This window comes from Peromyscus eremicus, chromosome 18 (assembly GCF_949786415.1).
Source record: "Peromyscus eremicus chromosome 18, PerEre_H2_v1, whole genome shotgun sequence".
In the NCBI taxonomy this organism is placed as follows: domain Eukaryota; kingdom Metazoa; phylum Chordata; class Mammalia; order Rodentia; family Cricetidae; genus Peromyscus; species Peromyscus eremicus.
Window position 1 is genome coordinate 2,883,952 of NC_081434.1, and position 24,221 is coordinate 2,908,172.

Sequence of the window (24,221 nt, forward strand, 5' to 3'; positions counted from 1 at the left end):
TATCTGCATGTTTCACACACTTGCCTTCTTTGGGTCTTTCACTTAAAATCCCATAGGTAATTCCTGACACAAACCAAAGCTCTAGCCACAGTCCTGAGCACTCTAGTCCTCTGCTTTTGTTTTTTTCCCATGGTACTTTTTTTCCACTTTGCAGAAATACAAGCTGTATTGAGAGCAAAAGTTTTATCTTTTGCTCCTAATATACCCTGGGTCCTCAAATGCTTGGCACGAAGTCGGTGCTTACTAAGCATTTGTTAGGAATGAATAGGCAAAAAGCCACTCCCCCAATTTCCCTCCTAGAGAGTGGAGGACTCAGCCCGGAGGCAGAGCCTGAGCGGCCTATCTCTGGGGACTGGAGATGCAATATTGCCCCGAGTGTTTCTCTGCAGGGCCGTCCTCTGGGGGAACTCCTTTGGTCTTCCAGTGTGTGGGACCTGGCTTTCATCAGCAGTGGAGCCCCAGGCCAGAGGGTGCAGAGAGAGGCACAGTGGGCTAGCCTGATGCAATGGTTACAGCGATTAGTTGGGAGACAGGACTAAGAGGCAGAGATCAGTGCTGGGAGAAGCACAGGACCCTGGAGACATCCCAAATAATTCCCACAGTTACAGAGATCCAGGCTGCTCGCTTGCACAGAGACCTCTGCGGAAAAGGGGAAAACCCATCTACGCTCCTCCCCGCAGCAGCCCCACTCCAAAGGTCTGTCAGACTTAGGGTTCTCTTAAACTTTGGGGTCAGCTACTAAAGTGGCCATGCTGGCCCCTGAGGCGCTTCAGAGAGTCGGGGGTAAGGACGCTGTTGGAGAAGGGGTGGACAGCCAGAGTCCCCTGCTGGGGGTGTGTCCTGCGGCCCCGCCTTTCCCTGGACGGGCCTAGGATGGCCCGCAGTCCTCCATCCGAGGGCAACGGGGGCGATGCGGCCGCCCAAGGGAAGAGGGGCCCGTAAGCGCCAGCCCAGAGTCAGGGTTCCCCGCCTTCACCCCTCCCTCGGTGCTCAAGCTCACTGTGGAAGGGGTGGGGCGACATCCCCAAGAGCAGTCGCCCCAAGTTCATGGAACAGCCATGCTGGCGAGGATGGGAAGGGGCAGACGGAGTCGGTACTCGCCTCTCTCCTCAGGTTCCGGCTTTTATTTTGGCTCTGTCGCTGCCACCCGTTCATCTTCAACACGATGTGATCGACGTCTTAGACTCAAGCTACTGACCTCGGGAGCGCCGAGCGGAGATCTTTTACGCCGGCCTTCCCCTCCCCTTGGGGGCGGGCCCAGGAGCCTACCAATCAGAAAGCGGCACGCTGGCACTGGCCCCGCCCCACCCCTCACGCCCGCCACTCAGAAGTCCCGCGGCCCCGCCCCCGTCGCGCCCGGGGCCGGAGAAGATACGTCGCCTCGGACCCGGAAGTGGCTTTGGGTCACGAGGCTGCGCGGAGGAGGTGAGTCATGCGCGCGCGCGCGGAGCAGAGTGTGGCCGGGGAGGGGGGGCGGGGATGATGCAATGTTTGGCAACCGGTGTCTGCGCGCGCACGCGCGGGGGCCCTCGGGGGCGGTGGGCGGGGCGGTGCAGGGGGAGGGCGGGGCGCCAGCTCCCAGGATCCAACGGCCCCAACGGCCGTCCTTCCCGAACTGGTCGGCCCGCGGCTCCCTCCCCCGGGCCCGTTCCTGGGCGCCCAGGCCCCGAGTCCTCCCCGGACTGACATCCTCTCCAGTCCCCTCCTTAACCTCCTAACGCCCCCAAAGGCCGAGGTACTGGCCCTCAGTCCCCCCGCTCTTCCCACACGGGCACCTGTGACGTTTGCCCTGGGTCGTCCATTTGTACGCCCGAACTCAAGCTCTTTGTGGAGCGCGCCCGCCCCCGCCCCCGCCCCCGCTCTCCGGGGCGCCCTTTTCCCGTCCCTGAGACCAGCGCCCACCCTCGTCCTTCCCCCGACGGCAAGTCCCGTGACTCCCTGCCGAGCGAGCAGCTGGCCTCCGGGACCCGTCGTGGAGACTGGGGCGTGCATGCCCTTGAGCGCATGACTGCCCGGGACTGGGTTGTCAGGGGGAACACGGATCCTTCCTTAATTTACCCATTTGCAAATCAAAGAGCAGGAGGTAAAGGGGAAAGAGCACCGCAGGGGCAACTCGAGGAAAAGTAAAAACACCTTGGAAAATGTGTTTCTGTGCCGTGCGAACAGGCCGTGGGGCTGCCCCGCAGCCTGCCCCGCACGCGGAGGCGGCCGGAGCTGGACCGGCGACGGTGACAGGTCCTCGGCCAGCCGGCGGCTCCGCTGCAGACCGTCCTCTCCCTCCCGTGGGGGAGGTGGGGTGGGCTCGGCCAGATGGCCTCTGCGGGCCCGCGGACCGACCAGGCTGTCAGTGACAGGCCGAGGTCGTGTTGTGACATGTTGACCTGGAGAGGCGGGTCAAGTCTCGGCGCACAACCCGGGACGCCGGCGGGGCGGGGCAGGGCAAGTCGCGACTTTCATCTCTCGGGGCCGGCCCCTCCCGGACCTGACATTCCTGGCTCCCCCCGCGGACTGTGGCTTCGGCGGGGGCCCCTCCCCGGGGAGGGCTGGGATTGGCCACCGGTGGCCTGGGAAGAGGCCCAGATCCTTCCGCGGAGGGCGGGCCGGCGGGCGGGGGGGGCGGCGGCGGCCGCGTGGGGTGTTTGTTCTCTTGGGGATTAATGGGGGGTGGTGGGGGAGGGGTGGGCGCGCTCCCGCATGCGCACTGCGTCCCCTCCTGTTGGCTCGCCGCTGGCCGCTGGGCGGGGGCCCGGCCCCGCCCCTCTCCCGTCCGGGCAGCGGCGGCGGCGGCGGCGGCGGCGGCTGCGGCGGTGGCGGCGGCAGCGGCGGCGGCGGCGGTAGCAGCCTGCGCGGTGCCTTCTGGGAACGGAATCCCCAGGGCTGCCCCTGGCCCCTATGGCGCATGCGCGGGAGGCCGCTCGGTGATCCGCGGCGGCGGCGGCGGCGGCGGCGGCGCTTCCTGCTAAGACCGGCCGGGGCCGTACCGGAGGCTCGGGCTCCACCGACCCACCTCCCACCCCCTCCCACTCACCCTCTGGGCCGCGACTGCGCAGGGCGGGGCCAGCCGAACCATGGGCCGCGGTGAGTGCGGGGCCCGGCCCCCCCGCCCCTCCCCCTCCCCGCTCTCTCCTCCCCTTCTGTCCTACCCTCTGCCCCCTCCGCGTCCTCTCGGCCCCTTCCCCGGCCCCATCCGCGGCCCCCACCCTCACCTGCCCCCGCCGGTCCTCCCCTCCGGTGCCTGCCTGACTTGTGCCTTCCTGACCTCCCTCCCTCCAGCGCTTCGCCCACCCTCCACCCGCCCTCTCCCCAAGTTCCTTCCTACTTCGTGCGGCTGCCTTCCCCTCCTCCCCGAGCTGAAGGAAGCAGTCTGGGTGACAGGGCGCCTTGTTATGAGAGGGAAAGTTTGGAAGCCGTCAGTGTGCGGTGGGAGCGATGGTGAGGTTGGTGAGGATACCTGCAGGGTTAAGGGTCGTCCCCACATGTCACAGAATACTTCTTGTTGCCTATTGGAAGCCGGTGGGAGATTACGAGTCCCCTTTTCTTCGGCTTGAGAGAGGACCAGGAGCCTCTCAGGATCCTGGAGGAAGACAGAGCTCTGGTTCCAGCCTCTCCCGAGCTCCAAATGAATTAGATCTGAGATGGTCTGATGGGGTGGGCATGGGGGGGGGCTTTCTGCTGGTACTACCCTGCCAGGCAGTTGGGCAATTGCTTGGTGACCTGTAGGGCAATCTGTACTTTTTATATGATCTTCCTGGGGGAGGGGACAGCAGTGGCCAGACACTGGGAAACTTCCTAGTGGCCTGGCATTGTGGGAATTAGCCCACACTCCTTGTTGAAGTCTTCTGTCCCTAGACAAAGAGAACTAGCCCTTCATATGTCAAGAAATTAGGGTGTGATTTTGTGGTTCTTGGGAATGGAGGTGCTGGACTCCTCTGGTCCCTAGGGACTGGGCTTGGAGAGGACGGTTGTGGACATGGCCAGCAGCTCTCTGAGGTCCTGTGGGCACGGCGTCATGTTATTTACGGGCCTTTCCTTGCGTGCTCTGGGCTGTGGTGCTTTCTTGAGTGCGGTGGGTTCTGAGCGGCCTTCCCTCCCCATGTGTTGCAGGTGTGGGCTAAGCTGGTGGCCCCGGCTCTAGACTGGACCCCACAATGTTTGCAGAGATGTTCAGGTAGCCATGGTGGTGTGGCAGAGGAAGATTCCTCCTCCCCAGCTCTCCGAGGGGGTCCCTTTGCCACTCAGGAAGCCTGAGTTTCCTTGGGTCTGCCACCGCCTTTGCCTCCCTGGAATTCTCCCTCAGGTACCCAGCCCAGTTTAATCGTCCTGGTGCCCACATGGATGTCTGTGTTATCAGGCGCAAGGGAGCCGATCACACACAATGAATGGGGGCAATGAGACCAGTGGAGCAGACAGAGCTGGGGGCCCTGTGGCCACATCTGTCCCCATCGGTTGGCAGCGCTGTGTGCGAGAAGGTGCTGTGCTCTACATCAGGTATGGCGTTGCAGGGCCCCGAGTTGTCTCAGCCCCGCTGCCCCCTGTTGCCCGAGTTGCTGCCCTCACCCCTCCTCTCAGAACTTGAGTTTCGGGGACCTTGTTGCTCTCCTCTGTTCCTAGGCCCTTTTGCTCTTTATCTCTGGGTCTCTGAGTCCATTCAGTCCTCTTTGTTTCTTCTCGCATCCCTATGCCTTGCCCTTCCCAGGAGAGCATTTAACTGTCCTTTAGGAAGTTTCTCCAGATTGGCTGACAGTTAACCCCATACCCATGATCCTGTTCTCTCCCAGCCCAAGTGGCACAGAGCTGTCTTCCTTGGAGCAAACCCGGAGCTACCTCCTCAGCGATGGGACCTGCAAGTGCGGTCTGGAGTGTCCCCTCAATGTCCCCAAGGTCAGAGTCCTGGGGATGCCAAAAACTATAGGCATAAGCCAGAAGACTTACTTAATCCAAGTGACTGGCCATGGTCCCTTCTTAAGAGTCCACCCCTCAGTGTCCCTGCCCATGCTTTTTACCTTACAGGTTTTCAACTTTGACCCTTTGGCCCCGGTGACCCCGGGCGGGGCTGGGGTGGGGCCTGCATCAGAGGAGGACATGACCAAGCTGTGCAACCACAGGCGGAAAGCTGTTGCCATGGCAACTCTGTACCGCAGCATGGAGACCACCTGCTCACACTCTTCTCCTGGTGAGTTTTCTGCCACTTCAGAGAAGAATGAGGGAAACCTGAGGGCCTGGAAGGTGGAAGGTGGATGATCTCTGTGGGGAAGCACAGGGCGCCGTTGGGAGGGGGGGACTGCTGGGTGACGGACATGAGCTTGGGAACTTGTGGGAGTTGGGACTGGAGAGGACAAGAACATTCGTGGTGAGGACCCACACGCTGACCTCCATCTCTCATCTATTGCAGGAGAGGGAGCGAGCCCCCGAATGTTCCCCACTGTGTCCCCAGGGCCCCCCTCTGTCCGCCCTCCTTGTCGAGTTCCTCCTACAACCCCTCTTAACGGGGGTCCTGGCTCCCTTCCCCAAGAAGCCCCCTCCGTTCCCCAGTCCTTCCCCCTTGTAACCGGCCCTGCAGGGCTCTTCCCACCACCACGGCCCCCTGATCCAGTTCCCTCTGGGGGTAGCAGCAGTCCTTGTTTCCTCCCCAGGGGCAATGCCCCCTCCCCAGCCCCGCCTCCTCCACCTGCTATCAGCCTCAACGCCCCCTCCTACAACTGGAGAGCCTCTCTCCGGTCCAGCCTGGTGCCCGCTGACCTGGGCTCTCCTCCAGCCCCTCATGCCTCCTCCTCCCCACCTTCAGACTCCCCTCTCTTCCACTGTAGTGATGCCTTAACACCTCCTCCCCTGCCCCCAAGCAATAATCTCCCCGCTCCCCCTGGTCTCTCTGGTCCCGCCACTCAGCCACCAGTGTCTTCAGCCACTATGCACCTGCCCTTGGTCCTGGGATCCTTGGGAGGGGCCCCCACAGTGGAGGGGCCTGGGGCACCCCCATTCCTTGCTAGCAGCCTACTCTCTGCAGCGGCCAAGGCACAGCATCCCCCGCTGCCCCCTCCCAGCACTTTACAGGGCCGAAGGCCCCGTGCCCAGGCACCCTCAGCTTCCCACTCATCACCCCGGCCCTCTCAGCGGCGTCCTCGCCGGCCCCCAACTGTCTTGCGATTGCTAGAAGGGGGAGGCCCGCCAACCCCTAGACGGAGCCGTCCTCGGGCCCCTGCTCCTGTCCCCCAGGCCTTTCCTCTCCCGGAGCCGTCCCAGCCAATCCTCCCCTCTGTGCTGTCCCTACTGGGACTCCCCACCCCTGGCCCTTCCCACTCGGATGGAAGCTTTAACCTTTTGGGGTCAGATGCACACCTTCCTCCTCCCCCGACCCTCTCCTCAGGGAGCCCTCCCCAGCCCAGGCACCCCAGTCAGCCCTCTCTGCCTGGGACCACCAGTGGCAGCCTCAGCAGTGTGCCAGGTAGGAGTGCCACGGGGTTTCTCCGCCTGGCTGTACAGTCATCCAGGGCCCTGGGAGGGGTGGGGGGGAGTTTGGAGAGCTCTTTGGAGGTTTGGGGGTTCGTGTTGGGGAGGCTGGGTCTTTGCCTGGAGCTGGATCTCTCTTCTCTTGCAGGTGCCCCTGCCCCACCAGCTGCCTCCAAAGTCCCTGTGGTCCCCAGTCCTGTGCTTCAGAGCCCATCTGATGGGCTGGGGATGGGGGCGGGCCCAGCCTGCCCTCTGCCTCCCTTGGCTGGGGGGGAGGCTTTCCCGTTCCCCAGCCCTGAGCAGGGCCTGGCACTCAGTGGAGCTGGCTTCCCAGGGATGCTGGGGGCCTTGCCTCTCCCTCTGAGTCTGGGACAGCCCCCACCTTCTCCATTACTTAGCCACAGTTTATTTGGTGTGCTGGCCGGGGGAGGACAGCCTCCCCCTGAGCCCCTGCTGCCCCCACCAGGGGGACCTGGCCCTCCCTTAGCCCCAGGCGAGCCCGAAGGGCCTTCGCTCCTGGTGGCTTCTTTGCTTTCTCCGCCCCCTTCAGACCTCCTCCCCCCTCCTTCTGCACCCCCTAGCAACCTTCTTGCTTCTTTTCTGCCCCTGTTGGCCCTGGGCCCCACAGCTGGGGATGGGGAAGGATCTGCAGAGGGGGCCGGGGGTCCAAGTGGGGAGCCATTTTCAGGTTTAGGAGACCTGCCCCCACTACTATTCCCCCCACTTTCAGCCCCCCCCACCCTCATAGCTTTAAATTCTGCGCTGCTGGCTGCCAGCCTGGACCCCCCCTCGGGGACACCCCCCCAGGTAAGGCCTAGGGTATGATTGGTGGGGCAGAATGAGAAGTCAGTCAGGATGGGAACTCGTCCTCGAGGCCCCTAAGGAAGGTTTCGTCTTGGCTGGGGGTAGGGTGGGTACAGAAGGGAGTCTGTATTTAATAAGCACGGCCTACCTCACTCGAGGCTTCAGTCGGATCGTGCGTGTGAAGGTACGTAAGTCCGTCAAACACTTCTCCATCGCTGTGACCCTTCTCCGCAGCCCTGTGTCCTGAGTGCCCCCCAACCTGGACCACCTACCTCCAGTGTCACCACGGCAACTACTGACCCGGGGGCCTCCTCTCTGGGCAAGGCCCCCTCCAACTCAGGGAGACCCCCCCAACTTCTTAGCCCTCTGCTGAGTGCCAGCCTGCTGGGTGAGTGGAAGGAAACACGCAGAATTGGGAAGAAACCGGGACCGTCGGGTGGAGAGACTGGGCTCAGCTCAGCCTGTCTTGGCCAGTCCCTGACTGGAGTCTCTCAGCAGGTGACCTGTCCTCACTGACCAGCAGCCCTGGGACCCTCCCCGGCCTGCTGCAGCCTCCTGGTCCTCTCCTTTCCAGCCAGCTAGGACTGCAGCTCCTCCCTGGGGCGGGAGCACCTCCCTCCCTGTCAGAGACCTCTAGTCCCCTAGCCTGCCTGCTACAGAGTCTCCAGGTGAGCCCGTGGGTGGGGCTCTGTCAGGAAGAAAATCTTTCTGAAAACTGGGAAGGTTTTCTGAGTACAGACGACGACTTTGGTTGAAATGGAGATTTTTTTGCCAGCAGATCCCTCCAGAGCAGCCAGATGCCCCCTGTCTGCCCCCCGAGAGCCCCGCCTCAGCCCTCGAACCGGAGCCTGCCCGGCCTCCCCTCAGTGCCTTAGCCCCACCCCACGGTTCTCCTGACCCCCCAGTCCCTGAGCTGCTCACTGGGAGGGGGTCAGGGAAACGGGGCCGGAGGGGAGGAGGGGGGCTTAGGGGCATTAATGGTGAGACCAGGCCAGGCAGAGGCCGAAAGCCTGGCAGCCGCCGAGAGCCTGGCCGACTGGCCCTCAAGTGGGGGACACGTGGTGGCTTCAATGGACAAATGGAACGGTCCCCAAGAAGGACCCACCACTGGCAGCATAATGGGGAGCTAGCTGAAGGGGGTGCTGAGCCCAAGGATCCACCCCTTTCTGGGCCCCATTCTGAGGACCTTAAGGTAAGTGTGACGATGTACGGTTCAGCCTCAGCGCCCTGGTGCACGCTTCTCACTTTCCCACGTACACTGTCATCTTTCCTCAGGTGCCCCCAGGGACAGTCAGAAAGTCTCGTCGTGGCCGGAGGAGAAAATACAAGTGAGTGTGAGGCCCACCCCTGTGCCACCTATCTGTTGGGACTCTAGAAATGTCCACATAGTGCTTGGTGTCATCTTAATTTTTGTGGTGTTGGGGATCAAACCCAGGGCTTTGTGCATGTCAGGCCAGGTGCTCTACCACTGAGCTATATACCCCCTGGCCCCAAGTAGTGGCTTGGTTTTCAAAAATGGCAGCTATTTGAATATGAATAAGGATATTATGCCTTTACTATCCAAATGTAGACAGTTTCTCACCCAGCCTTCTGAAATTCACCTGGTGCTTGGGAGCTGTTCCTGATCATCTGTACCCTTATTGCAGCCCTGCCCGGAACAGCAGTAGCTCCCGCCAGGACGTTACCTTGGAACCCAGTCCTACAACCCGAGTAAGTGTGGGCTTGGGTGGGTGTGTGCTTAGAGGCAGGAGGAGTGAGCCAAGAGGAAGACGACGCCTGTTACCTTCGCTAATGGTCCCTTCTCTGCACTTGTCTCGCACAGGCGGCTGTTCCTCTGCCTCCCCGGGCCCGCCCTGGACGTCCTGCCAAAAATAAGAGGAGGAAACTGGCCCCATAGCAGCCATACCTGGAGCTGGATCTGACCCTGCCTGGGGAGAGCTGAGTGCTGAGCCTTGGGAGCCCCTGCCGGCCACGCGCACCTGTGGACAGTGGGTGGGGGCACTACTCCCCACTCAGAGCACAAATGCAACCCCTTCCCCTACAAATCCCATCCTGAGCCATTGCAGGGGGTAGGGAAGCTCACCCCCTCCCCCCCAAAGCCATGTCACTGAAGAGGCCTGGGGGGGTGGTATATGGCCCTCTCCCCATCCGGCGCTAAGGGGAACACCCCTTCCCCAGGTCTTTTATTTGTTTAAGTTATTTTTGCACAAATGACTCTTTTATATTTAATTGGACTTCATTGCCTCCCTTCTTAAAGCCAGCAGGCTCAGTTTACAAACCTGTGAGCTACTGTTGGCTGCTGCCCTCTCCTTCCCAGTGAAAGGTACAAAGCAATAAGCATCATGCATCTTCCCTCGCCCCTCTAGCACCCCTCTGCCTCTGGCTCAGGTTGCTCAAAGCACAGATCCCCTCTTACCCCTGACCCCAGGATTGAAACACATAGCCTCATTTCCAAGTGTAGCCAGGTTCCCTCCGCTTTCCTCTGGGATATAAAAGGGGGTAAGGGGGCACAGAGGAAGGACCTCTCGGACCTCTCCTCCCATACACACTACACTGCCCCTTCTCCCCCATCAAAACGCTCAGAGACATGTGATGATACGACTGAGGATTATGCAACGTGGTCCAACCGGAGCGGCCAGCACGACAGCTGTCCAGGGCTGCCTCCTGCCTTTTTTGTAAAGACAAGACCCTTGGGAGTTTTAATTCTGTTTTGTACTTGCCCTGTGGGGCCTCCACTGCTTTTCTATGGGAGACACTCTTAATTTAACAGATGAGAATATTTTGAAACTCTGGTTCTGGCTCTGTATCATTTTTATTCAGTTCTTTGGTAAGAACAGATGACAACTGAAATAGTCTCACAATAGTGTGGCTTAGACTGGTATGCTCTGCCTGTCTGTCTCAGTGCTTCCTCTTTGAAACCCAGGAAACGGCAGAGGCTACACAGTACAACAGCATTTAATGGTCAGAAACAGTGTACAGTATCCTAGTCGGCCACAGAAGCTGTGTTAGAGGACAGAATCCAGTCCTCCCCCACACCAGGCAAAGCAGTTATTGGACACGAGCTGGCTTGTGGCTGGGCCCACATCCTCATCCACTGGGCCTGAGGACAGACTCCCAGCTAACAGCCCCAGCTACCACTCTATTCGTCAGGGGAGGGGTCTACACCCCACATGCAAGACCCCTCCCTTTGTCAAGTGGGATGGGGCTGGGAGTTACGATGAAGGGGAAGCCCCGTGGAAGCCTCACACGGAGCTCGGGCACGGGTCACCCCTGTTCTCGGCTCTCCACAGGCTCACTTCCCCAGCTTCCTCATCCGCTCATCAATGCTGGCAAAATTCCCCTCGACCGTGGCCAAGTTTTCACGCATAGTTGTCTGCACCTACAAAGGGGAAGAGAAGTCTGATTTTTGTGTGGTTCAGGGGTCCATTGGAGATGAGCAGCACCCAGAAGAAATTCTCTCTAAAGGAAAAAGCAGCAGCAGACAAGACAGATCTCAGTGGTAGAGAGCTTGCCTGGCAAGCACAGATCTGGCATGGTGGCCCACACTTATAAGCCCAGCACTTGGGAGGCAGAGGCAGGAGGATTTCTTGAGTTCCAGGCCAGCCTGGTCTACAGAGCGAGTTCCAGGCCACAATAAAAGAAAGAAATGGAGCCACAGCTTTGGCGCTCTGGCTTTGAGAGGGGTGGGTGGGTGGATGGGTGGATGGGTGGAGGGAGGGAATGTTTGTAGCAGCAGTTTCCAAACTGTTCTCAGAGTACTATGGACTTAGGTCAGGGTCTGCGTGACTAAGAACTCCCATTCACCCTGCCTTCAGAACTGCTGACTTTATAGAAGGGTAATCAACAAGTAAGACTGATGGAATCAAGGTTTCACAGTTCATAATTTTAGATAGCTAGAAGAAAAATTACCAAATACTTTCTTATTTTTTTGTTTTGATACAGGGTCTCTCTCTACATAGCCCTTGCAGCCCTGGAACTAGCTATGTAGACCAGGCTGGCCTCAAAGACCCTCTTCCTCTGCCTCCTGAATGCTAGGATTAAAGGTGTGTACCACTACACCTGGCTTTTTCTCCATTTTTCATTTATTCTGAGACTAGGTTTCATGTAACTGTGACTGGCCTGGAACTCACTATGGTGACCAGGCTGACCTCAAACTCAAGAAATGGCTGCATCTGCCTTGGAAGTACTGGGATTAAAGGCTTTCACCACCACGCTTGGCCTGCTTTTTGTTTTTGTTTGTTTTGATGGTGATCTGTGATGCTGCTCCCCCTACAGCAGGAAGAATAATTCATCTAATAGAAACTGAGTACTAGTTATGCGCTGAGCATTGCTACAGGAATGACTAAAAACAGGCTGGCAGCTGGAGAGCTCAGCAGTTAAGAGCACTGGCTGTTCTTAGAGCACTACGTGGTGATTCACAAGCATCTGTAACTTCACTTCCAGGGGACCTGACACCTTTCCTGACCTCCACATGCACCAGCACACACACGATGCACCTGTGCATGGAGGAAAACACTCCTACATACAAATCAATCTCAAAAGAAGAAACAGGTGGGGATGACTTAGTGGATAATGTGCTTCCTGTACAAGCATCAAGACCTGTGTGAAAATGTGGGCAAGGAGCTGGGAAGATGGCTCAGAGGAGCACTTGGTGCTCTTCCAGAGGGATCTGCGTTCAATTCCCAGAACCCACATGGCAGCTCACCATTTTCTATAACAAGCACTTCTGGCCTCCCTAGGCACTAGGCACACTTATGGTACACAGACATGCAAGCAGGAAAAACACTTACACACATAAAATAAATAAAAGTGAGCACAATGGTATTTTGCTCCAGTGGCCCCATGTGTATGTGTACATGTTGGAGGCCAGGGGACTCAGTGCTCTAAGCCCAGACATCTCTGTGAGAGACCCTGTCTCACAAACCAAGGGCTGCAGAGACGGCTCAGGTCAAGAGCACACACTCTGCAGAGGGCTCAAGCTCAGCTGCCAGCACCCACACTGGGCAGCTCACAGCTGCCACAAGTCCAGCTCCAAAAGGATTTGGTGCCTCTGATCTCCATAAGCGTGTGCGCACACACACTCATATATTTCAATAAGAATGCGGAGAGTGAGGAGACATTCAACATGGACCTTTGGCACAGCTGAGTGCACTCCTGACACACAGGTATACACACATGCACACACAACTCTAGAAACCTGGGCAGGAGGGATGGGTCAGTGGTTAAGAGCACTGACTGCTCTTCCAGAGGACCTGGGTTCAGTTCCCAGTACCCACAGAGCAGCTCACAGCTGTAACTCCAAGATCTGACATCCTCATACAGATATAACATGCAAACAAAATACCAACGCACATATAATAAAAATAAAAAATAGGGCGGTGGTGGGGCATGCCTTTATCCCAGCACTCGGGAGACAGAGGCAGATGGATCCCTGTGAGTTTGAGGCCAGCCTGGGCTACAGAGTGAGTTCCAGGACAGCTAGGGCTACACAGAGAAACCCTGTCTCAAAACACCAAAACAAAACAAAACCAAAACCAAAAGATGAACAAAGAAGGTGCTCAGGCCTCATTCCAGCCCCTGGGAGCCTAGAGCAGCAAGGGTCATTTAGTTGTGAATTTGAGGCCTGTCTCTAAACAGTCAAGCATGGTGGCACATTTCTGTGACCCCAGCACTTGGGAAGAAGGTAAAGGAGGACTGCCACAACTCTGGGGCCAGCCTGGTCTACAAAACAAGTTTTAGGCCAGCCAGAATGAGACTCGGTCTGACATCCCCACCTTCTGCCAAAAAGTCCAAGGTTAGAGAGAAAGGTTACTAGATTGGGCACAACTATGAACACAGAATGGACAGTCAAAGCCCTAAGACAAAACCCTCTGAGGGAGGGCTGGAGAACCTCTGAGGTCTGTGACGGGACAAAGTGGTGACGGAACCAGAAGGTTGACACACCTGGCCCAGGAGAGCGGTGTTGTCCTTCAGGGAAGCGGCAATCATCTGCTGAGTAGTATCCAGGTGTGTCAGGAGCTGACCAAACTGCATCGCTACAAAAGAAGAGAGGCAGGGCTGAGAGCAGATCCACGGTGATGGGGACAACAGGCCCCCGCCTAGGGACCAGCCTCACACCTTGCTCATGGAGCTGCTTGATGGTGACGAGTCTCTGCACCAGCTCGGGGAGGGTAGAGGCGATGGGGCTCCAGCGCTGTATGGTTTCATAAAGCTGATGCACCTGAAAGAACACGACAGGGCCCACAAAGGACGGCTCGGGTTGCAGACCAGCCGTCTCTGCACTCTTGTCTCTGCACTCTTGTCTCTGCACTCTCTGTCTCTGCACTCTCTGTCTCTGCACTCTCTGTCTCTGCACTCTCTGTCTCTGCACTGTCTCTGCACTCTTGTCTCTGCACTCTGTCTCTGCACTCTCTGTCTCTGCACTCTCTGTCTCTGCACTCTCTGTCTCTGCACTCTCTGTCTCTGCACTCTCTGTCTCTGCACTCTGTCTCTGCACTCTGATGTCAGCACTCAGAGGACCCTGAGGGAGCACAAGGGGCACAGACATGGGAGGCTCTTCCTGACCTTGCTCTGTGTGTCTGCGTCCTCCACGGAGGCTTTGTGCTTGGCAATCTCATTCACCTTTCCCAGGACACTCTGAAAGCAAAGATGTTAACGGTGAGAGGGCACCAGGGCTTCCCAAGTCCCAGGCTACTCAGGACCCGAGAGGCGCTCCACTTAGTACCTGCAGCCGGGCCTCTACTTGGTCCAGAACCGCAAGGTCCAGGGCGCTCACCTTGGCCTGCAACAGTTCTACCGTTTCCTAGAGTGTGGGGGAAGGAAGGGTTTGGACAAGTGTCACCAGGAAAAGAATCAGACTAGAAAAAGGCCTTTTACATTGCACTGGAGTTAATGAATGTACCACTACACCCCAAAGTAACCGCCATACGTAATCCACTCCCACAACCTTCCGTTCACACTCACCATAAGACAGGCTCCCTGCAGACCTGCAGAAAGGGGATTCTGATGGGAAATGGATGAAGGAGAGAAATCAGCAGTCTTCATACCTCCATAGGATTAACTACCTGGCACCCACTAACTCACCCCTCCCAGATTCTGGGGAGCACTGGACCTGAGTGCTCAGGGTGTTGGCTAAGTACAGGTGAGCCCCTGACCTGAGCATCCTGATCACAGCGGACAGTGGCCTCCAGCTCCGTTAGGCGCTTCTCGAGTTCCGCAACCTACAGGGAAGGAGGAGGTGAGGTTTGCCACCCCCATCCCCGCTCTCCTGTTCCAAGGGACTCCTTTCCTGGAACACATCCCTAGCCACAATCTGAAATTTAAATTCGAATTAGATGGAGCACTTGGGAGGTCGAGGCAGGAGGATCTGGAGTTCAGAGCCAGCCTTAGCTACATATTGAGTCCAAGCTAGCCTAGACTACAGGAAACCCTGCCTCAAAAAACAGACATGCACGGAGACAAGGACAGCGAGACTCCAGGGGAATCAAAGCCTTCCCAGCAGCACCCCGTCCCCAGGCCTGATCCTCCAAAAGGACACTTACTTTGGCAGCTTGTGAGAACTTGTCCTGCTCAGGCCGAGAGTGGAGTTCGTAAGTGACAAGGCTGCTCTCTGGGGGGGCCCCGCCTGTGGCCCTTCCCCCTGAAGTCCCTTTGCTGTTCTTTGTTGCTTCTAGCTGCAGCAGTAGGCGCCTGGGTCATGAGAACAAAACAGCATGGCCTGGGGGTGAGGACTACAGAACCGAGAGGCTGTCTCCCGACTTGGCGCTGCTGCTGTCAGGATCCGGCTGAGGGGCTTCACAGTTCCAGGAGGAGGGCACTCACTTAGCCAGGGCTCCGTCCGGGTCGGTGAGGTTGATGGCAGCATCGGGTCCCAGCAGCTTCTCCAGGTGGGAAGTGACCAGCTGCTGCTTAAGGACTGCCAGCTGCTTAGCCAGCACCACCGGGGTCAGCTTCTCCTCGGCGGCCGACTCCTTCACTGTTGTCTGACAGGAGAAAGAAGAGGTGGGTAGTGAGGGTGGGGAGAATGGACGAGAGAAGAGCATGCCCTCAAGGAACGCTGTGGCCAGGTGACTCCAGTTGTTATATATATGGGGTTGTAACTGTATGTCTGTGTGCCATGGCAGCTGGAGTTACAGATGGCTGTGAGGACCCAGTGGGTGCTGGGAACAGAACCTGGGTCCTCTGAGGAGCAGCCCATGCTCTTAGTCTCTCCAGTCCCCCTGCACATCCCCAGGATGGAGTCTAGAACAGCAGACTAAGAAAACTGCTTTAAATGTTCTGTGCACTGGTGGTTTCCCTGCATGTGTGTCTACGTGGGGGGCTGGAACCTCTGGAACTGGACTTAGACATAGTTAGCAGCTGCCATGGAGGTGCTGGGAATCAAACCCAGGTCCTCTGGAAGTGCTCTAAGCGCTGAGCCATGTCTTCTGCCCCCAGCAGACTGATTTAACAGCATTACGTACAGACTTGTAGCCCCACACTCTGAAAGGCAGAGCTGGCAGAGAGGCCGTTAGTTACCTTGATCCTCTCCACCTCCGTCGTCAGCTCCTGCACTTCGTGCAGGAGTCGCTGGTACTTCTGCTGAGGCGTCTCCTTCACTCCCAGACCCTCTCCAAGCTACAGAGAAAGAAAGCACAGAAGGTGTTACAGCTCCTGTTAGAGGGAGCCTCGAGAATGTATCCAAATCTTGGACCTAGTCGGGGAATCTCTCCAACTCCTGAATCCTCAGTGCCCTGGGACAGAAGAGAAGGAGACGGCCAGAGGCCTGGAGACTCTAGAGCAGCAGCGAGGCAGAAACCCTCAACTGTATCCTGCTCGGCTCCTCAGGAAATCAACCAGATGAACCCAGAACAAGACTATCTCCCCAAGCTCAGCACCGGGAGCACTGGCCGCTCTCACAGGAGGCCCGAGTTCAGTCCCCAGCACCCACATGGTGGCTCACAACCGTGTGTGACCCTCTTTCTAAGGGGTCTGATGTTCTCTTCTGGTCTCTCCAGACATCAGGCACACACATGGTGCACAAAATAAAAGTAAATGAATCTTAAAAACAAACTGAACACTGCTCACTCCCCAGCTGCATGTCTGCTGTGAGCTCACCGCCCCGCCCATCCACACACACAACTAACCATCTCATAGTCCCCAGACTCATATCCCGTCCTCTTGGTTTTTCCAATGCGATCTGAGAAATCTGTCAAGAAAAGAAGGTGAGTCCGAGCGGCCCGGCCTAGGCTCACTGCAGTCCCACACCTACTGGAGGGAGTCCTCCCTCCCCCCAGCACACGCCACCGAGTGCTGGGGACAGCAAACCCTGATGCTGCTCTCCAGTACTCCCACCCACCGCAGCCCAATCTCACCGAGTCCCTTTGTTCCCACTCTCTTGTCCTTGAACTTGTCATAGGCAGCATTGGGATTGACAATGATGTGCTCCACGCTTGTGCTGGTCAGCTCCTCCTGAGGGAACCGGGAGTCTAGGTCAGGGGCAGCCCACCCCATTCCCACCTTAGCATTTCACTATCCCATAAAATCACATAAAACCCCCAAGCTACTAAGGCACCGGGCCCTATATTCCAAGGGGAAATAAGAGTGATTCCATTCCAGGCTGCCCATACAGGCTCAATCCAGGAAAGAGAAGCTTCCTGGTGAAGCTGGAGCCTCAGTAGTATAAATATTAACACCCTGGTTTAGCTAGGAAAAGAGGCAGCGTAACCTCCCCCACCCACTCTGTATACACGCCTCCCTCTCTCAACCCCTCCCAGGTGTCTGCACACACCATGCACTCAGGGAGAGAAACCATTCTGACCTCTCTTAACTGCCTCCCCCTGAAAACAAGTCTCCTTTCCTGGCTGAGCAAGTCCACAGAAAGCTGACTCCTCATCCTTGCTGGAAGGGAGGAAGGCAGGCCTCCAGCGAGGCCAATAATCTGAGTGTAAACAGTAGGCTTCAATGTTGCTGAAGGTAAGATACCAGCTCTTCGATGTAAAAGGAGGTTGGCAGAGAGTGTGCCTAGAAGCCTGGTTTCTGTTACTGTGGGGTCGGACAGCTCAGGGCGGAGCAGCAAGGCTCAGCGGGTTTTTTAAGGGACACCTTGCAGGTTTCAAGCATGAGCAGCTGCTTCTCTGGAACACCTTGGGGAAGGGCCACAGGAACGGAGAGAGTCCATCCCTCCTCACGGACGTCTGCTCTTGTCCCTGAGCCCTCTGTTGCACTCAAGGAGGGGACATGCGGAGGGAAATACAGTGCCCTAGAACTGAGGTGGAGGCTCCCAGTAATTACATCAAGACAGCACTCAGGATGCAGGTTCCTGTTCCAACCAGGGAAGGCCACTAGGGTGCTGAAGGAAGGGAGGAGGCTGGGAGTGCTTTTGGTTGGGGGTTAACACCTCCCTACTCCACAGCAGGAAGGCAAGGCCAGTCCTCAGTCCCGATTCTAGGCAAATGATTCTTAACTCTAGCTGCACATTAGTTACTTAGCAAAGCTTTTCTCTCTCGTCCAGCACCATCCCTTAGGTGCTGATGTCAAGGAACTGTGCTGGGGTAAGGCTAGCTGCCCAGGCAATCCTATCTGCATCCAGACAGAACCTCTGCTGCCTGTGTGTGGGTATGTGGGGAGCAGGGAGGAGGAGAAACAGGACGGGAGAGCGGGCAGCAGCCAGAGGGAGGCTCCACCCTTCCCTCCACTGAGTCACAGAAGGATCCAGTGGGCGGCAGCTTTACAGACAGGACGGAGAAGGGTGACTAGGAAGCAGAGCCCCCTTCTCTCCCTTTTCCTCAGGAGTCTCACGGGAAGGGAAAACAGAAGGGCTCAGTGGCCCCGTGCAAGTCCTATGGAGAGGAGACTTGTGAATCCCGGCCGCCCTCTTTGCCTGAGGCCCTCAGGTGCCGAGCAGCTGTGTGGTTTCTGGTCTCTAAACTGAGGACACCAGCTCAAGCAAGGCAAGCCCCTCCTGTGAAACAGACTCCTGGAAGCACACCGCTTCTCTCCACAAAAGCCAACAAGGCAGAAATGTCCTTTTTAGACAAGCACAGAGGCACATGCTTGTAATCCCAGCACCCAGGAAGATAACCAACTCCAGCTAGACTAGAGAATGGTACAGCAGGAGCCTGTCTCAAAAAATAAAAATAATGCCAGGTAGTGGTTGGTGCACACCTTTAATCCCAGCACTCAGGAGGCAGAGGCAGGTGGATCTCTGTGAGTTCCAGGACATCCAGAGCTACACAGTGAGACCTTGTCTCAAAATAAATGAATTAATAAAATAAAAAGACAAGCTGGGCCTGGTGGCTCACGCTGTAATCCCAGTACTTGGGAGGCTCAGGCAGGGGGGTGAGTTCCAGGCCAGCCAGGGTCACAAAACAAGACTCTGCTCAAAAACCAAAACCAGACAAAAAAAAACCACTTAAAAAAAAAAGATGGCCAGATGTGGTGGCACATGCCCTTAATCCCAGTATCTGGGAGGCAGAGTCAGGTGATCTCTGTGAATTCCAGGTCAGACTAGTCTACACAGTGAGATCCCATCTTAATTTAAAAAAGAGAGGAATGGAAGAAGGCTGATGTAACTGAGTGGTAGAGTACCAACCTACTATGCTCAAGCCCCTGAGTCTGACCTCTGCTATCACATATACATAAAAGAAAAGAGAGAAAAAAAGAAAAAGGCGGGGGAGGCAAACCTGAAGAATAAGGACAGTCAAATCACAGCCCACATGCACTAAGCCCTCACAGACGGATGTTCTGCAAGGAGAACCTACTTTCTGACTTCTGTTCTTAAACAGGGAAAGATGGGAGCAACCAAGGATCAATATTAAGAAGGAAAGTTTCAGTGTTTCTGAGCGATGTTCTGCTGCAGAAGCAAGGCCTGGGCAGGAGGGCTACCCAACGCTGCATCTTCTCAACATCTGGAGCAGTGGCCCCAGGAGGGTCAGGCTGGCTGCACATGCTGGTCTTCAGATAGCACCTAGTCCACCAGTATCTCAAAGATCTGCCACGCCACCACAGTGACTTGTGAGACAGGAAAGGGTGCCGGGAGTGGGGCAGACTAGGAAGTCCCAAGATTCAGTGGAGACAGGACAGAGAACAACTGCCCACCCCAGCACACCCGTTAGAAAGCAGACCAAAGGTAGGGCTTCTTACCAGCTCCTTGTGGGTTCCCCAGAGGTGAGAAAATCAAGAGTTAAAAAGGAAAAGGTGTGGGGGAATAGGGATGAGGGAGGGGAAAAAAAAAAGACAAAATTGTTATTAGCAATTATCACATGCACTACATGACAGTCTTCAAACACTGCACCACAGGGCCCCAGGGGAGCCTAGCAAAATTTGGGGGCCAAGAATTTTAGCTGAGGTCAGAATATGCCCCAAGAGAAAGAAGACCATGAGACCCTTTCCTCTCTGGTGGTGAAGATGTCATGAGGCTTAGCCATTTAGCAGTGGTCATGGAGGAGTGTCGGAGCATGAGGAGTTAGATGTCACAAGCTGGTGCAGAGCAGGAAAAGTGCAGGAAGAGAAGGCCCAAGTGGCAGGGAGGCTGCAGAAATGGCAGGATGTGAAGCAGAGAATGTGGAGATTCTGAGGGCCTGTCACTGACTGAGGGCCCATAATTCCCAAGGGGAATCTCCCTCACTAGTTTACAGGGTGGGAGCCTACTTTCTCTAGGTGACTGACTGCTAATTCATTCTGTGACAGCTCTGTCACAGGGGGACTCTGCCACTATTCGATAGCACAAGAGCCCAGAGGACCCCAAGATCCATAGCCACCAGCCCTGACCAAGACTCACAGAGCTGGACATGGAGAAGGATAAACGCACTTCAAAGAAGTCTTACTTTAGTCCAGGCCACAGAGACAAGGCCCTGTTTCCAAGCATGACTGGTGGGTTCTGTACTGCTAGAAGGAAACTCCAGCGGTGCGTATGCTCTGCCCTTCTAGCTCTGTTGAGGGTGGGCCGACAGGTGGAGGCTGACCGCCATTGTAAGTATAGAAAACTCAGGGTGAAGGACAGCATGCGCTTCCTTCCTAACAGTTCATCCAGATACACTGGACAAACCCAGAATCCAACCCAACCACGGCTCCTCTCCTATTTTAGCCTCTCTTTTAGCCCATGTTTGAAGTGACCCTAGGCCCTAAGATGTCTCACCCACAGGGGCTGTTGAGATGGCTCAGCGGTTAAGGGCACTGGCTGCTCTTCCAGAGGACCCAGGTTCGATTCCCAGCACCCACATGGCAGCTCACAACTGTCTGTAGTTCCAGTTCCGGGGGACCTGACACCTTCATACAGACGTACATGCAGGCAAAACACCAATGTACATGAAATAAAATAAATAAATTATTTTAAAAAAAAAATGTCACCCATAGGTGACATGTGCAAACACAAGAGAAGCAGGTATTACACCTGTTTCTGACTTGGTCTCACCAAGCTCAAAGCAGCATGGGAGAAACTCAAGGACAGGGAGGGAGACAATTGGCCGTGAAGTTGAGTTCAAACCAAGAGGGAAGGGCATAACGGAGAAGAACAAAAACCAAACCAAACAAAAAACAAAACAAGGATGAATAATGGTACAGACAGTATTATCAATCTATGCTATGAGTAGGTTGAGGGATGATGTTTAGGGCATAATTCCTATAATATGGAGTAGTACCAGTTACCACAGAAATATACCACAGAAAATTAGACAATTCTACGTGCTCTGGCCCGGGTACCAGCTGACCTGGCACATGACTCCCACTCCCTCTCATTAATGGCTGTTTAGCTAAGTGGCTGTGCCTCAGAGAACAAGACCTGAGGTTCTCAATCAGACAGGGAAGGTGCCACCTCTGAGGATCTATGCCAATACTTCAGCCAGGGGGACTTCAGACCCATGGTGACAAGGAACACGGAGAGAGCTGTAGAATAAAACTGTCCAGGATGGGCCAACATGATGCTGACCACCCATCCATTTCTAAAAGAGGAATACAGAAACAGAAAGGCTCGGAAAACACAGAGAACCCAAATTATCATCCTAAAATTGCATACACCACCTTCCACCCTGCTTTTCTCCAAGGCTTAGCACGGGAGAATATTCAAATGAGTGCTTTCTCTTCCAGTTATCCACCAACAACTAGGAAATGGGTTTTGCCCTTCCCCTCTGTCCTCCACCTCTGTGGAGAACGGCTGAAGGCCGGTTCATAAACATCTCTCTTGCAACCTTCCAAGTCTACCCCGTCTCGTCTCAAGGCCTCCATGTTTCTATTCCCTCCTTCATTCAGTTTTATTCTGCAGACCTCACAAGGCGAACAGACAATGATTCATAATGATTCGTGCATCACAGCTGCGATTCTACTTTGATTAGTGATCTTTAAACATGAGGCCAGCAAGGCCCAAACGGGACTCATTGGAATTTGAAACAATCAGCTACGATGACGGCCAAGTGGCCGAGCACTGCATGCAGGAGGGCAGATGACACAACATGCAGAGAGAAGCGTTGAGGGCTTACTTGTGCAAACTAGCGTCCAGGCAGGGTGGTGAGGAGGGAGGAAGGGGAGCATTAGGAAAAACTCGGGTAAGTTCAAGTGTGCCAACAGTCAATGATCACATCAAGCACTTCTATGATACTCTAAACTGTAGGAAGAAACCTCCGTCAGTCGGGGCCCCACCCAACTAGACCCAGGAAATCTTCCTTCACGTGGCACTAGGAGTAGTTCTATCACACAGGGAAAGCTGGGTCCTCTTCCACTGAGGCTTCCTTAATTTTCTCTGCCTAAGCCATGAGCAGAATGCTTTACTGACCCACGGCAGGCTGTGGGCCCAGGGGAGGGCATTCCATTTGGGAAGCAGCTTTCCAAACACTGTTTTAACCAACCCTGGAGTGGCTGAAATGCATATTTTCCCATACTGTGAAGGGAAGGGCTGCTGTTTTCCTGTCCATTCCTGTTGTAAAGTAGTTTACATCCTGCTAAAATTGTTCTAAAGGAATATAAGAAAAATTGGGAACATCTGGAAAAAAACAAACAAACCAAATCTCCTACTTCTTTCCTGCCCCACCCTTCCCACTATGGGAATCATAATACTTTAAGTTAAACTAGCAATCAAGGTCTGAAGAATATTATTTCCTTCCACAGTAAATTTTTTTTTTTTTTTTTGCGGTAGAGAAATCCGATGACGGCCATTCTACACGATATTCCTTTAAATTAACACCTGGAAGCCAGGCATGGTGGTGAACGCCTTTAATCCCAGCACTTGGCAAGCAGAGAAAAAGACAGGTGGATCTCTGAATTCCAGGCCAGCCTGGTCTACATAGGGAGTTCTAGGCCAGACAGGGTGAAATAAGAGACCTTGTCTCAAAAATAAAATAAAAAAATAAATTAACATTTGCAGATCCCCCAAATTATTTACAACTTGGCCATATTGGTTGTCCCCAGAGAAGAGAACTGAGTGGCAGGCAGTGGTGGGAGACTTTCTTACTACACAGCCTTAAATGTTTTTTTTTTCTTCCATGCATGTATGACTTAATTTAAAAACAAGTAAAATTAAAGTTGAAAACAATCCGGAGATTCCAGCAGAGGCTGCCGACCTCAGGTTCAGCCGCAGGAGATAAAGTGGACAGGCTCCCAGCCAGCATGCAGGCCTCAGTCACAATTCTAGGTGGGGGAGGCCTACAGCTGCAACGCTCCTCAGGCTGCACATTTACGTCAGGGTTATGAGCAGCAGCAGAGCCATTATGCAGCTTACTTCCCGAAAGCAGCCTTCCTAAGGCCCATAGGGACATGGAGGGGGCCAGAGACATTAGCTGACATCAGGGAATAACTTAGCTCTCCGGGCTCCTGAAGAGCTGCTGAAGGTCTCCACATACACTCCTCTACCAAGTTAGCTGAGCCACGTGATGAGAGCAGCTTCACATCACCGGTGGTGACCACCCAGCTTCCTGGGTAATATGCTTCTGGAAACAAACTCCTGGGTGTCCTCCCTCCACAGCCATTAGCTGCTAATCAATAGGCTGCTCAGGCTCAGTGAGGAAAAGGGGCCAATGGGAGCTTCATAGTCAGGCTCCATCATGCACATAATGGGTACCATCTTCTTGTTATTAAGAGCTACCTCTGTACCTCCAAAAAGAAAATGATGATGCATTTGTTTGTTTGCAAACAGGGTTGCTGTGGTATTGTCCATTTGCACCACAGTGAGTGAAAGGAAAAAGGGACAGAGTTCCATTCACCATCTCCCTACGAGGGCTTCATTTTTTTGTTTTTTTTGGTTTTTCAAGACATGGTTTCTGTGTAGTTTTGGTGCCTGTCCTAGAACTCCCTCTGTATCCAGGCTGGTCTCGAACTCAGAGATCCACCTGGCTCTGCCTCCCGAGTGCTGGGATTAAAGGCGTGCACCATCATCGCCCAGTGAGGGCTTGATATTTTATAGGCAGATTTTAAGCCATCTTTGATTGATGTAGGACAGGAATTCCTCATTATGTACTTTGCTACTCTATGAGGACAGGGTTAACTAAGATACCTCTTGGAGTGGCAGGTTTACATTCAAGTATTTGGGCTATGACATTCTGCACTATCTCCAGATACTCAAGCTTGAGGAGGAGGGAGAGGTGGACTGGCATGCCAGCAAACACAGAAGCCACAAGGAACACTGTTGAGAGAAGGGACAGGCAAGCCATCCCACAACGCAGGAAATGTTCCCACAGGGGCAAACAAAATAAGTGAGTACGCCAAGCCATGTCATCGTAAGCCAGCCACCAACGCTCCCCAGAACTAACCAGCCCACAGACACGGCCACAGGACTAACAGACACACAAACTGGGCCTGCTGACAATGTCCCCATGGCTTTCTGGCCACACCTTCACTGAAATCTCACAGCATCACTGTGAGCCCAGCTCAGCCTTCTTCAGAGATAATAAAACAAGATCTACACAGGCCATTGCTGGGCCTTTGTCGCATAGCACTATACTGACTTCTGTTCATTCACTTTAGGCTTTTTCTTACGTTACCTACATGTATCCTAACTCTTCTAT

The 24,221-nt window shown here is 55.2% G+C and overlaps 2 protein-coding genes across 15 annotated transcripts; one reads left to right on the plus strand and one right to left on the minus strand.

Annotated features, from left to right (window-relative positions):
- The first annotated feature begins 1,379 nt into the window (after nucleotides 1-1,379).
- On the plus strand, nucleotides 1,380-10,043 carry Mbd6 (methyl-CpG binding domain protein 6). Of its 14 annotated transcripts, XR_009375032.1 has the most exons (15): nucleotides 2,854-3,078; nucleotides 4,105-4,168; nucleotides 4,352-4,488; nucleotides 4,779-4,881; nucleotides 5,011-5,173; nucleotides 5,393-6,442; nucleotides 6,596-7,254; nucleotides 7,486-7,639; nucleotides 7,747-7,919; nucleotides 8,027-8,443; nucleotides 8,527-8,579; nucleotides 8,898-8,961; nucleotides 9,074-9,243; nucleotides 9,509-9,574; nucleotides 9,835-10,043. XR_009375032.1 is itself a non-coding variant. In XM_059245087.1 (13 exons), exons 3-13 carry the CDS (start codon nucleotides 4,376-4,378, stop codon nucleotides 9,146-9,148), a joined length of 3,024 nt encoding a protein of 1,007 aa, XP_059101070.1. In that variant the 5' UTR covers nucleotides 1,380-1,425; nucleotides 4,105-4,168; nucleotides 4,352-4,375; the 3' UTR covers nucleotides 9,149-10,043. The 14 variants fall into 14 exon arrangements, 11 of the variants coding, with proteins under 11 accessions (XP_059101070.1, XP_059101078.1, XP_059101072.1 ...); XR_009375031.1 differs by having other exon boundaries at nucleotides 9,074-9,574; XR_009375030.1 differs by having other exon boundaries at nucleotides 9,509-10,043.
- Nucleotide 10,044: 1 nt separating this feature from the next.
- Nucleotides 10,045-17,085, minus strand: Dctn2 (dynactin subunit 2). The gene is made up of 12 exons (XM_059245099.1): nucleotides 16,605-17,085; nucleotides 16,377-16,438; nucleotides 15,769-15,867; nucleotides 15,073-15,233; nucleotides 14,793-14,940; nucleotides 14,406-14,471; nucleotides 14,215-14,253; nucleotides 13,976-14,053; nucleotides 13,816-13,887; nucleotides 13,369-13,471; nucleotides 13,195-13,286; nucleotides 10,045-10,630 (listed from the first exon to the last, which is right to left on the minus strand). The coding sequence occupies exons 1-12, from the start codon at nucleotides 16,741-16,743 to the stop codon at nucleotides 10,544-10,546; spliced, it is 1,146 nt and encodes a 381-aa protein (XP_059101082.1). The 5' UTR covers nucleotides 16,744-17,085; the 3' UTR covers nucleotides 10,045-10,543.
- Nucleotides 17,086-24,221: the final 7,136 nt, after the last annotated feature.

Coding starts and splice junctions, on each gene's coding strand:
- Mbd6 (XM_059245087.1), top strand. CDS start 4,376: ATGAATGGGGGCAATGAGACCAGTGGAGCAGACAGAGCTGGGGGCCCT. Junction 6,443..6,595: donor CAGCCTCAGCAGTGTGCCAG/GTAGGAGTGCCA, acceptor CTTCTCTTGCAG/GTGCCCCTGCCCCACCAGCT. Junction 8,962..9,073: donor AACCCAGTCCTACAACCCGA/GTAAGTGTGGGC, acceptor TGTCTCGCACAG/GCGGCTGTTCCTCTGCCTCC.
- Dctn2 (XM_059245099.1), bottom strand. CDS start 16,743: ATGGGGTGGGCTGCCCCTGACCTAGACTCCCGGTTCCCTCAGGAGGAG. Junction 14,941..15,072: donor CCGGACGGAGCCCTGGCTAA/GTGAGTGCCCTC, acceptor CTCATGACCCAG/GCGCCTACTGCTGCAGCTAG. Junction 13,888..13,975: donor AAGTAGAGGCCCGGCTGCAG/GTACTAAGTGGA, acceptor CTTTGCTTTCAG/AGTGTCCTGGGAAAGGTGAA.